Source organism: Solanum dulcamara, chromosome 4 (genome assembly GCF_947179165.1).
Source record: "Solanum dulcamara chromosome 4, daSolDulc1.2, whole genome shotgun sequence".
Taxonomy (NCBI): domain Eukaryota; kingdom Viridiplantae; phylum Streptophyta; class Magnoliopsida; order Solanales; family Solanaceae; genus Solanum; species Solanum dulcamara.
Genome location: NC_077240.1, coordinates 37,445,045 through 37,459,225, shown reverse-complemented (window position 1 = coordinate 37,459,225; position 14,181 = coordinate 37,445,045). Strand labels below are relative to the sequence as shown.

At 33.8% G+C, this 14,181-nt stretch overlaps 1 protein-coding gene across 1 annotated transcript; it reads right to left on the bottom strand.

Moving 5' to 3' along the window:
* Positions 1 to 3,852: 3,852 nt before the first annotated feature.
* LOC129884990 (probable protein phosphatase 2C 73) lies at positions 3,853 to 6,166 on the bottom strand. The gene is made up of 6 exons (XM_055959244.1): positions 5,995 to 6,166; positions 5,335 to 5,576; positions 4,940 to 5,221; positions 4,660 to 4,777; positions 4,350 to 4,573; positions 3,853 to 4,101 (listed from the first exon to the last, which is right to left on the bottom strand). Exons 2-6 carry the CDS (start codon positions 5,554 to 5,556, stop codon positions 3,889 to 3,891), a joined length of 1,059 nt encoding a protein of 352 aa, XP_055815219.1. The 5' UTR covers positions 5,557 to 5,576; positions 5,995 to 6,166; the 3' UTR covers positions 3,853 to 3,888.
* Positions 6,167 to 14,181: the final 8,015 nt, after the last annotated feature.

Here is a 14,181-nt window from a genome sequence, read left to right as displayed (position 1 = left end):
CATGACCTATGTCGTGAAAATATAAGTAAAACTTGAAAACATTTAAATGTCATAGTTATGAGGTCAATGCATCAAAACATCATCATGAAAACTTATACTAGTTCATATACCTTGGTGTGGTATAGGAATTTTAACCGAAATATAAGACCATGTGAGCTATAATATGGAATCTGATGTAACTCCCACATCGAGAAAAGAGAGACTATTTTGCTAAGGTAGACTCTATGAGAACCTTTCTTTAACATTGAGATATTTATGGATCCACTAGTTAGGCCATAAGGTAAACCTATGTAGGCAACTTAGTTAGGGACTAAGGGTTGCTACTATGATTTCCTTGGGTCGCTACTTGAACTCTCGGATCGAACCACATCCTAAAATTCTATCGGTGCTTAGTCATTATCCCAGCGGAAAGTCATAAATCATAGTCATTAACATCATTAGGAAAGAAAATATTAGTTATCAATCCTCATCATAAAATAATCATAAGAGTAGCTCATTAACTAGATTGATTCATAAGAAACCATGAGCCATTAAGAAAAGTCTTTCACCTCTTTAACATGAGTGTGTAAGAAAAACCCATCACAACTTTAATACTTTGATTGAAACATCATTGAGTTCATGGTTCATCATCATTCATTACTTTCATGAGTCATTCATAAGCCTTGATAAACATTCATAGAATTTCTTTATAAATCATGATCATAAATCCTTGAAATCATAATTAAAAATAGCATATAGCATGGGTCCATGAAAATCAACTTGAAATCATGCAATGTGACTTGAATTAAGCACAAATTAATCAATAACAGTCCACTCATTGTTATATGATAGCCATTGGATATAAATAAATATTATTCGAGCAATCTTTCCAGCAGACTCTCGTTGGTACACACTCTAGATTTGTCGATCGTTTTTCTATATGATGAGTGATTTATTGAATTACTGATTCGTCAGTGAGAGAAGTGATAACATTGAGAAAGTCCCGCCCACGACTCAATGTAATTTCATAAAACTTGGGGTTAAAAAAAGAATTCATAAAAGAGATTTGAAGAAAACCTTCGGACTCCATGGATGGAAGGGTCCATGGAAGAATTTCCACATACCTTAGACTATAGAAGCCCTAAATTGAACTTGAATTGGATATTGGAGCTTGAAACCCTTAAATGTTGCTCGAGGAAGAAGATGAACCTTGGAGAACTTTTAGAGAGAAGATTCTATGATTTGGATGTTAGGGAGTGAATGAGAGAGTTAGGAGGGTTTGGAATAGTTAATAGGATAGGATTTGTACTCAAAAACAGTCCAAATACAATAATAACCAGTAGAAAAAATACCAAAATACCCCTAGCTTAACTGAACGAAGGCACCTAGATGAGAGATCACCAAGGCCCGTGAAGCTCACCACGGGTCTTGGTGATGGTCGTGGTTAGGAGGGTTAGACTGGGCTAGGAGGGATTGACTTCCACAAAGGTCACCACAGTCTTTGAAGCCTATCGTGGTCGTCTCCCATATAAGGGGTCTTAGGGTGGGGAAGGTCAAGTCCACTGATGGGTCTATGGTCTGGGGAGTCTATCACGAGCCGTGAACCTATTCATGGACCCCTGCCCCCTTTTCCTCAAATTTCCAAGGCACCACCATGGTGCCTTTCACGGCCTATGGTGGCTTACACGATCTGTGCACATGGCCAGTGAAAGTCATCTGGTGCACAAAAAAGCTGAGATTTTTTGGGAACTTCCTTTAAATTCCTTCTTTTTTTACTTTTCAATTTTCGAGGTCTTTCACACATGCTCTCAAAGCGAATAATAATATCACATATGGGCCCCACATGGGGCTAATCACAACAAATAAGTCCCCACACAGGCAAAATACAATAAACAAGCCCCCACACAGGCAAAATAGCATAGTTCACAATTTACAATGCCTAAATCTCATGGTACGATCCCATCCCATATCCTAATTCATAAAAATGATTAACTATCAAACCTAGTCCAGAAGAAGGATAAACCAAACTTATCTCGAAGGCTGAAAACTTCATCCAAACTACTTTCTCAAACACCGACTTCGAAACGATCCCCAATTATCAATAATGAAAAGTATTCATCAAAAAGGTTTCGATGATACCTATATTACTAAGGTTAGGAATCGGCGTTCAAGTTATCCAAAAATCTTTCCAAAATCGATAAGGTTAAAATTAGAACTTATTTTGAAAATCATGTTCTATAAGTAAAAAAATGTTTGTGATTGAAAAACCCATTAAAATCGAGTAAGAAACATGTTTGAAATCAAAGAAAATCAATTTCCAATTTGGGGAAGAAATCCCAAATCCACATTGAAATCTTGATTTTTAAAGAGTTTTGGAAGATAAAATTTGAAAAAATAAATGACTAAAGATTGACATAGGAACTTACCCAAATGAGATTTCTCAAGAAATTTCTCAAAAATCCCTTCTCCCAAGCTCCCAAACGAGTGAAAATGGTGGAAATAAGAAAAAAGAGAAGAAATCCCGACTTAGACACTGTTCATGCACGATGTGCTCTTCGCAATCGCGATCCACTAACCACCGCGATCATGGAGCACACAGAGATAGTGCATCGCGAATGTAGGCTCAGTGCTGTGATTACGAAGCTCGCTGGGGAGGACTCATCACGAACGCGGGCCACTTGGCCACGACTGTGAAGGGTTAAAAATGTCTGCACCAGAGCCAGATATGGCATATTCACAAAGTCTACAATCGAATCCTCGGAATTCATTTGTGGTCCGATAAAAATAAATTAGATATGCTAACCCACTGAATTCTATATTTTGGACTCAATAAAATCGTTGGATTTCTGGGGGAAAATTGTTATGACCAAAATACCCTCTCGGACCTCTCTTAAGGCCTAAACTTCCAACTTCTCCTCTAAACACTCAAAATACAATCTATGGTCTCGAGGCTCTAACCAACCACCCTACTAGACCAAACTCATCGTTTCGAACGCAATGAAACTGACAGAATCACCATCCGACACTCGAATCTCGTAATATTGACCAAAGTCAACTATCTCAATATAACTCAACTCAAAAAGGCTCAAAATCACATCCGATCACATCGGTGACCACATTAACCATTTCTGCAACACATAATAAACATGAAAACACTAAGAAAATGGAAAAATTATCATTTCACACACAAAAGTACTTTCTCATGAAATGAGATATTACAAATATTTTAGCGAGCACAAAAGAAAAAGAGAGATTAGTCTGAGTTATACAAGTAGAGGTTGTAGCCAAAAAGAGAAATCAGAAACTGTCCAGATCCGGAGATAGCAGCACAAGTTGTACAATCAAAGCTAATTCAAAGCTCTAAAGAAAATTCTTGTAATACAAGGGGACTGGATTAGGCACCACATTGGTGATCCGAACCGGTATTAAAATTCCAGTCTTCTTTTGTCTTTCAGCCATTCATTATATTTTGTCTATTAACGAACTTGCAAGTAAGTTGACTAGTGCGTAAAAACAGTCACTGTTGGTTCACGAAAAGATTTCAATTCACCCCCACCTCACCCCCTCTCGAGTTTCAAAATTAACCTGTCCTCAAATCAATGACTTCTAATCATGTTTGAAATCATGGCTAAACAAGCCCTTAAAGTTTTCACATATAATGTTTAGAACATTTTTTTCTGCTCTGGAATACACAAATAAGCAGGTTCTGTAACTCTCAATTGAAATGACAAATAGTACTGAAACATAAAGTTTTGAAGCTATATTTCAAATCTTCCATTTCATTGCCTAAATGAAATATAGCAAACATGAAGAGCATATGTATGTGTATGAACTTATGTACAAACCATGCAGTACTAGAAAAAAGATTTAAAAAAAAAAAAAAGGCAGCAACTGAAGTCAGCTGGTAGTTCATGTAAGCTTGTTCTCGAATTTTTGTTGTTTTGAAGGAGGAATGTTATGAAAGAAGAGGCAAATTGCTGAGATATCATCCATGGGAACGCCCCTTCGTTTGCGTTTCCACGCCCAAATAGCACTTTCCACCAGCCTCTTAGCTGCCTCTTCCCTTTCTTCTGTTGAAGAAACTATCTCCACTGCTTCTTCGTTTGACATCACATCCCAAACCTAATCAATATCAACAATGAATGACTTATTGTCAAATCTCAGTACTAACAAATAGCAGAATTTGATTAGGCATAGCGTTTGAGAAAGAAAGACATGAAACTTTTGGCCTTGCATCTGGTCTTAAACATACCAGACACTTCTATGGCTATAAGAACATGTAAAATATGAAGTTTGAAAGCTTTCATTTTTATGGAAAAAACTAAAGCGGTAAAGAGTGTCATATAAACTTGAACAAAGGGAATACATACTCCATCTGTTGCCAAGATGGTAAACTGATCTCTAAGTGTTATGTTTCTGGATGTCAATTCTGGTTCAGAAATAAGGCCAAAGTCCTTTATGTAGTAATCACCAAAGGCTCTTGATATTGCTAATCCTGGTCCTTCAACTGTGGGCATCCATATTCTGTACACTCCTGGCTCATCCTCGCACGACAACACTGTCCCTCTTGACTGCATTATTCGCTCGCTTTCCCCTGTAATGTAATCATTTACATATTTAGTCTTTTCGAAAAAATGCTCATGAAACTCTATGTTATGTGAAACACGGAAGAGAACTAACGAGGTAAGTTGGGTTTGAGGTCATCGGTGAGCTGAACTGATACTAATCTACCATCATCATCTGTTGTTGCTAATACAGCTCGAGAATCTCCAACGTTTGCAACTACCAGCAAATCACCCTGAAGTACCGAGTTTTCAGACACGAGACAAATAAATTTTAGTCACTGATGCAGGTACCGTATTAAGCAATCCAACTGCCTTACTAGGTAAAAGTGATGTAGTTTAAACAACTGTCCACTCATGATTCTAAACGAGAGATTTGTAAAGTGTGTAGACTTTACCTGTCTAACGAGCGTTAAAGCTGTGGTACCACTGTAGAAAGAGTCAGCATACTGCTCGAGCTCTTGATCGATGATGGAACAAGTCTCAAAATAGGACTGCTTCCAAATGTCAAACTGGAAACAACTTCTATCTATCCCATCAGTACCATCAACCCGTTTCTGCCAATTACGAAGCAAAGCTGGTGGCATCAGTTTTCTGACTCTTTTAGCAACAAAATGACCCCAAGGACCATGCCCATCAAACACCCCACAGAAGATCATATCATCTTGGCATCCAAAGTCCTAAAATTCAAATTTTATATATATCAACAACTTCAGATATATGATCAATGGCATAGAAAGTTATAGTCTTAAGAGTACTAATGCAAAATACGAGATTTGATTTTCGTAGTTACCTCCCACACAACAAATCTATCCTGATTGATACCCTTTTTCCCTCCTTTAGAGAAAACAACAGCCAAATTGTTAGATGACGTTAACATCATCTCGTTCTTTTTAGCTTCCTTAGCCAGTGCATCCGCAGTTTCCCTTCCGACATGATCACGTTTACTTTTCTTCCCATTTCTGATTGCTATAGATTTTGTAAAGCCAGTGAAAATAGAAGAGAACTGCACCATTTTTTCGTTCCAAAGTATACCTGCAGATTCCACCAATTTACAATTATGGAGACATTAACACTCCTTGTTACTACAATATATGAAAACAACCAAAAAAGACTGAAATGATGATACCCCAACATATATAACAATATGCTACAGAAAATCTATTATATACTCCAACGTATATAACAGTACTCCCTCTCAATCTGAAGTTGTTTGTCTGGTTTTGACTGACAAAAAATTTAAGAAAATAAAGAAAACTTTTCAATAAATGTACCAAAATATATTTTAATCTTCAGTCACTTGCAAGAGAATATATATATATACTAGTAGTAACTACTAATTAATATATAATAGTTGTTTTTCTCACCATATATAGATATATACTTGCAATATTTTTGGATCCAAAGAGGCAGATAAAGGATGGGAGAAGCTAGAATAGTATAGAAAACGTACGGGAACGAGCTGAGTAACGTATTATTGATCGATAGCTCTGTGTTCAGATTACGAAATCCTGGCAAGCACACGTCTCCGTCAGAGCTCCGGCAAAACTCCGGTGACAAAAGCTGATCGGAGAAACTTCAACCAATTTATGTTCCATTCTTAGACTCTTCATTCATCTTGAGTTGCTCTAATATATATGCATGTCCAAAGTCGCCTAAATTATACTAAACAGCCCTTTCAAAATTAAATTACAATAATTGTAGGGGTATTTTGGTCAAATTAATTTTGATTTTGACCTTTATTTTTCTTTATTTTCTTGTTTTATCTATAATAATAATTTTGGGGCCAGCCAATTCTGCAGGAGCATATAGTTTATGATATCAAATTAATACTGGCCATGCATTGTTATTAGTTGCGTAAAATCTAACCAAAAATAGTATTAAACTAATGAACATAAAATTTGACCCACTTATATGGATTAATTAATAGGCCTGCTAATTAAATATAGTATCATTATGGTTCTAAATAGATGAAAATTTAGTACGTTATTGCAGTAGTAGTTGATGTGAATAATTTATTGGTTAGATTAATAAACATTATCATTCTACATAAACAAACATTAAACATTCTCATTAAATAATTGTAGGTGCCATTTGACGTTTTCCATATATACTCTTATTGGTTCGGCGGTTCATTAAACCTTATTCTATCTCATTAATGTTTTTGTTTTCTTCTTGTACTTAAACTAGACTGACAAATTCAAAACTGGTGGTCTTTTTATTTAAAGATAAGTGAAAAAGTTTTTTCTTTAAATTTTTCTTTTTTCTTTTTGCAAAACTCAAGTATCGTTCCACTGTAAGTTAATCTAGTATAGTATAATACTTTTCTATCTCAATTTATGTGATATCGTTTGACTTGACATAAAATTTAAGAAAGAAAGACTTTTAAAATTTATGTAACAATAAATCATTATTTCATTAAGGATAACTGAGAAATTGTAAGATTAAATATAACATACTTTCACTACTAAAAAAAGGTGAAAAAACAACGCAAAAAAGCAACGGACTGCGTTGCTATTTTGTTCAAACTCGACGAAAAAGCGATGCAGTCACTTCCGTCGCTTTTTTGCTCGAAGCTTTTAAAGGAGCGACGGACAGCGCCGTAAAAAGCGACGGACTGTTACATACGTTAATCTAGTATAGTATAATACTTTTCTATCTCAATTTATGTGATATCGTTACTTGACATAAAAAAATTTTAAAAAAAGACTTTTAAAATTTATGTAACAATAAATCATTATTTCATTAAGGATAACAGAGAAATTGTAAGATTAAATATAACATACTTTCACTACTAAAAAAAGGTAAAAAAACAACGCAAAAAAGCAACGGACTGCGTTGCTATTTTGTTCAAACTCGACGAAAAAGCGACGCAGTCACTTCCGTCGCTTTTTTGCTCGAAGTTTCTAAAGGAGCGACGGACAGCGCCGTAAAAAGCGACGGACTGCGTCGCCCCTGATTTATTTTAATTAAAAATATATATATGTAAAAAATGACGGACTCCGTCTTTTTATTTTTTTAAAAAAATAATTATTTATTAAAAAGCGACGGACTATTTGTCTCCGTCCGTCACTTTTATTATATTGGCTTCTTAAAAATTTTCAAAAAAGCGACGGACTATGAGTCTCCGTCCGTCGCTTTTCTGGAAAAATGTAAAAATAAAAATCAAGAAAAGCGACGGACTAAAGGACCCTGTCTGTCGCTTTTCTGCAATATTTTTTACAGCAAAAATCTGGAGTTTCTGCTGCCCACCTGCGATCAAAATTCAATTCACTTGTATGCAATTCAGTTCATTCAAACACAAATAACAACAAATAAAATACGCAAAATACATAATAACAAACATAATTAAACACTTTAAACGAATAAAATCATAATTTAGAACGATTTAAAGTCTTTCAAAGTTAACAAAAAATTTCAAAATGTTCATAAACTAACATATGGAACCCTAAGGACTATTTGCTATATATTCATCACTATCTTTGGAATCATCCGGAGGTGACCCTCTTGAATAACAAGGCGGAGGCTGACGGGCGAGGTTGAGCACTTGTTCTTTAATTTGCTTAATTTGTTCATTCATACTTTTTTGATCTGCGATCCATCTTTTCTCTGATTCTGCCAATGCGCGTGTAAGTTCTATAATTTGCTGAGACATTGTAGTTATCTGAACCCCGTCAATGGCCTCGGCTTGACGCGTCGATCCAATACCTTCTAAACCTAATTGGAGTCGTCGTACCTAGAGCCCATTCCATATATTCGGCCCTTGTGGCTGCCTCCAACCACTTTTTCTATCCAAATTTGAGTGGATTGTTCAGGCGTTAGCTGAACCGAATCTCCCATCTCACGTATGTGCCGCTCATAATCTTGCTGCATATTAGAAAATAAAAGTTATAATCAATATATATATATATATATATATATATATATATATATATAATAAAAATAAAACTTAGAATCAAAATATATTATACATTATATCTTAAATAACTTACATAGGCTCGTTCGGCCCTTTCTTCCACCCACTCATCCGGATCCGACTCATTAGTCTTTTTCTTCACATAAGTTTTTTAAAGACTTCATGACGATAGGGAGTGGCGTCCCAATTCTTTTTTCTATAAATAAAAATACAATTAATGAAATAATATTTTGTCAAATAATTTATTTGAGAAAATGAATTTATACTTAAAATTTAGAAACCTTACCATCTCCCTCTGAATCGTACCAACACTCTTTGCACCTCCGGTGTGCAACGAGCCACCCTTTAGGCTGGCTCTTACTTTTTTTTCTTGATCGGACAAAGCCTTGAATTCTTCGGTATCCCAATACCGGGATAATTCTTCAAATATATGAGTTAGCATTATTAACCATTTCATGAACGCTATTATGTTGAAATGTATAATGTTGAACTCTATCATGTAGAACCCTATCATGTTTAACCCTAACTTAACCATGTAGTGCAAGCATATTATATTCATCCACGGACAGCAGATTATAAAATATATTATTCAATCCATCTATTTCTCCATGATCAACCCATACAAAATATCTAAGCTTAAATCCATTACCATACAAATGAACCATAACTATATCTGGATTAGAAAATTTCAAACACCTACATTCACGACAAGGACACCTAACCAATCCATTTCACTTAAAAACATCAAATGTCATGGCATGATCGATAGAACTTCTTACACCGTTAATAAATTCAGGTTTCAAACCACCGTCAACTTCATAATGCATGTTATACATCCACAAACGATGATCCATCTACAAAATTACATATATTCAAGCTTAATTAATTAGTTCATAATGACTACAATTCATCGAAACTACAAATTTTAATTAATTCAATTTATACTTAATTAATTCATATAATAATTAAGTTTAAGTTATGATTAATTCAATGTATAATTACTTAATTCATATAATAATTAAGTTCAAGTTATAATTAAGTTGAAATTCTAATTAATTCAAGTTATAATTAATTAATTCATATAATAATTAAGTCCAAGTTATGATTAATTCAAGTTATAATTAATTAATTCATATAATAATTAAGTTCAAATTATAAATATTTCAAGTTATAATTAATTCAAGTCAGATGTTCTAAGTTAAATAAGAACAAAATTACAAGTTTCAAGTATATACAAATTAAAGTTCTAAAATAGGAGTATTCAAGTATCTAATTAAAGTTCAAGTTCATGACAACATAAAGTTCTAATTAATTAGTTTTAAAGTCTAAAAGTTTAAAATTTATATCCAAACTAAAATAATTTATAAAGTTCTGAATTCCTAAAATTCAAGTATCTAAAGTTCAAGTTAATAACCATATGAACTTCTAAGTTCTAGTTACTTCTAAAGTTTAAAGAGTTCAAACATATACAAACCTAAAAATTTCAAAGTTCCACTTCCAAAATTTCTAAAGTTTAAGTTCATGACTTTGAATATCGTCTAACTCTAATTAGCTTAATTAGTTCATAAGTACTACATTCAACAAGATTTCTAAAGTCAACAAAATTTCAAGTTGAAAGTTCTAAGTTCAAGTTCAAAATTCAAGTTCTAAGGTCAAGTTCTATATTATTTTCAAGTATCCTAAAATTCAAGTATCTAAGTTCTAATTAATTCCAAAGTCTAAAGTTCACAATTTATTCAAACCAAAAAAAATATTCTAAGTTCAAAAATCTTAAAGTCCAAGTTCATAACTTGAATATCTTCCAAACATCAAAAATCATTCAACCCAATGTTTTTCTAACTTGAATATCTTCCAAACTTAAAAAATCTTAAATTCTAATTTCTAATTACTTCATGTTCTAACCGTAATTTTATCTTCAAAAACACTTCAAGTCCAACTAACACAATACTCAATTTACAATCTAATTAAAAAAAAAACAATTCAAACTAAAGCCCTAAAATTTTCATTCACAATCTAACTTCAAGAACTAACCAACTTAACATAACATTTGAACATCAACAACACTTTAATTCCAACTTCAAAACATATTCAATTCACAATTTAATTTAAAAAAAACTCCAACTCAAATAATTAAAAGACCTAAAATCTAATTTCTAACATTCACCAATTCTAAATCACATATACAAATTAACTATGTTAATAACATACATTAATCAAATTAAATGAAATAAATAACTAACAAATCAACAAATTAATTATTTTTTTTCAAAATTAAAACCCTAAAACTAACTAACCTTAACAACAATAAGGAGAGAGAGGCAGAAGGTGGGGAGTGGTGGCGGCAACAACGGCGATGGGGGAGGGCGTGGCGGCGGCAACAACGACGAACGGTGGCGAAGGGGTGGGGGTTGGAATTTTTAGAGAGAAGGGTGAGGGTTTAGAGAGAGAGAGAGAAAACGCAGAAATAAAAAAAAAAGTGGGCTGCAGGTTTCAAATATTTCAGAAATAGCGACGGACAACGTCTCCCTGTCTGTCGCTTTTTTAAGTAGTTGACCGTCATTTTGATCAAAAAAGCGACGGACTTGGAGACGCTGTCCGTCGCTTATTTAAAAAAAAAAATGTATTAAAAAACGACGGACGGAGACACAATTATTAAATATTATTTAATTAATTTAAATTAAAAGCGACGGACTCCGTCATTAATTTTATTTTATAATTACTTTTTAAATATATTTATATATGGCGCAAAAATCCGTCAAAAAAAGCGACGGACAAATAATCTTTGTCCGTCGCTTTTTATTAAAAAAAATTTTAAAAATAAAATAAAATAAAAAAGCGACGGACAACATCTCAAATTTCATTGTTTTTTTGAGCGACGCGGTCCATCGCTGTTTTTTCCGTCATTTTTTGGACAGTTTTTAATAGTATTTTGGTATTGCCTCTATTTTCTAACTCTTACCTAAATTCTTAATAAAGCTCTTTTTTTCAAGTTGCTTATCTGAAACTTACAGTGGTATTATAAATAATTTCATTAAAAGAAGTCAGCAATCATGAAAAGAAAAGTAAGTCAACCTACAAAATTGACCCTTGCTGATATTTTATTTGAGGGGTGGAAAGTAAAGGAGAAGAAACAAGGGCTGATCCACATGTAAGGTAAAAATTTCAGTTGAATTCAATATTTTTTATCTAAATTTTAAATTTAATTATTAGTATTTGAAGTCGTGATTCTATAACTTAAAACTCATAAATTCAAGTTCTTGATCCACGTTGGATGAGCAAGAGTTGTCTTATGACCCAAATAATTAGAGAGGTGAATGAGCAAGTTGGGGAAATGCATGTGACATGTTTTTTGACAATTAGAATGAGAGGGAGAGAAGTGTGATAGGTCTAAGGATACAACATGCATTATTGAGGGACCAAAAGAAGTAAGTAATTGCTACATTCCAATATAGAAATGATGAACATGAGAATATATATATATATATATATATATATATATTAATAGCTATATGGGGAAGCCAAGAGCCAGTTGATCCAGTATGTCCTATATTTGATCAATTAAGAGGCAATTGTCTAGTGTTATTTGCACCTTTATTGTACATAATATAGCTACTCCATTTTGAAAAGCACTTGTAATGTCCCTCTCAAATGTCATTGATGTCACAAAGGGGCATTTCTTTCCTGTACCACACCACCAAAAGTACCTCCCCTAAATTAAGGTAACTTTTCCTTTTTTTAAAGCTCACCATTGGATTCTATGAAAATCAGTGATGTTCTCATTTACCATTCATGCGATTTACACCTACAACATGTTTGTTATGGTTTTTGGATTTGCATGATACAACACTTGGCTAAAAATGCCATAAATAAATAAAATTTTAGTACCTAACAAACAGATGATACAATTAATCCGAGGAACAGGGTTAGGGATGATTGGCTTGGCTAGTGCCCTATTTAGGATCCCTAGCCATGTGAAGTTTGAACATTTTCGCATATAAAATCCAAGTGAAAGATTTAAGATTGAATTGTAAGTACGAAGAAAAAAATGAGGAATTAAGATTTCTTGACCCTTTACAAAATGAATAGAAGAAAATGATATTTTTAATCGGAGTAAAATGCACAAAAAAGAAATTGATTTCTCGTATATAATGCTATTTCTGTGATCAACCGTTCCAAGATCTATAGCTACTATTAAGGGTGTACATGGACCGGGTTGGTTCGGATTTTTTACAAACCAAACCAAACCATCTGTGACGGGTTATAAAATCTATAAACCAAACCAAACCAATAAAAGTCGGATTTTTCGATATCAATTTTTCTCGGGTTTTTCGGGTTTTTCGGTTTTTTTCGGATTTTTTGGGTTTTTTTGAGTTTCTCGTATTTTTCATAATATCTAAGAAAAAGCACAGAGCAATGCTTCTTAAAAAGAGTTCTAGTACAAAATATCAACATAAAAGATGGAGGCAGAACACTGTTTGAAGTTTTAACTTTATAAGATGGACTTTTTTTGTATATTATTTAGATGAGCTTCTCAAGTCCAAATCTAAATGTAAGAAAGAAAACAAAAATTATGAAAAATTGTAAAAAAATATTTATAAATTACATTTTAATAAATATTTTTATGTATAACATAATTTAAAAGTAGTATATCTATAATCGGGTCGGTTTGGGTTCGGTTTGAATTTTTTTAGTTTAAACCAAACCAACCCTATAATGGTCGGGTTTTTTTTCCAAACACCAAACCAAGTCAAACCAAACCACTAGTCGGGTTTTTTTTCCGATTTGGTTCGGTTTGTCGGTTTGGTGCAGTTTATCGGTTTGCCTTGTACAGCCCTAGCTACTATTCAACCCTGCAGCTGCTTTTGGATTTGCCCAGACATGTACCACCTAAATCATTATAGTGTTTTGGATTCTAAATAGGAAAAAATCAATAGTCTAAAAGACACTTAACATGCCTAGATATTAAAATTCATTCACCTATTTACAAGGAAGAACAAATGATTTAACAACATACAAGAAAAGAATCATGATTTTGCCCTTAAGAAAAAAAGTGATATTCAGGGTCCAACAATTATTGAAAAAAGAAGTGGGGCCAATAATTATCCTTCGGAATGGGTCAATTCGTTTGGAGGGTGATCATCTACATGGATGACCTAAGACAAAAGATTACACAATAGGGGGATTTACCCGTACGCACAAAGTGCTCAACAAAGAGTGTTCACCCAAAGGGTAGAGATAATAGCGGTTGCAGATTATTTTGTTTGTGCGCACAAAGATTGCTCACCCAAAGGGTAGAGATAATAGCAGCTGCGGATTATCTTGGACTTTCAAAACAAAAAGACTTGTCCATTTTGCCACACCTTATTTGTGACCACTAAGGCAGGCGCTTCTTAAACAAAATGAACGAAGGCCCAAGGGCTTTTATCCATCAGACATACGACTGAAGTAGCATGATTAGACCTTCTAATCACTTTTTTGACTAGCTATAAAACTTCAACCGTTCGAGTTCCATTTTTTAATGGAAAGTCCGATGGAAGGGGATCTTTGATGCGGCATTGGTCGATAGGTGGCAGTTGGCAAGGAACTTGATCCCCCCAAAAACAGGGGAAGCCGCGGTCGAACTCAAATTCTGGAAATAAGTTGGGAAAAGATATGTTTGTTGGACAGAGAGGACCCAAAAACAACCAGTACCCTCTTATCTCCCAACATAGAGATTCAGAAGTC

Bases quoted from the DNA above. Each gene is read 5' to 3' on its own strand.
- LOC129884990 (XM_055959244.1), bottom strand. From the start codon at position 5,556: ATGGTGCAGTTCTCTTCTATTTTCACTGGCTTTACAAAATCTATAGCA. The intron at 4,574-4,659 runs GTTAGTTCTCTT...ATTACATTACAG, and splicing joins CCTCAAACCCAACTTACCTC to GGGAAAGCGAGCGAATAATG. The intron at 4,102-4,349 runs GTATGTATTCCC...GATATTGATTAG, and splicing joins CCATCTTGGCAACAGATGGA to GTTTGGGATGTGATGTCAAA.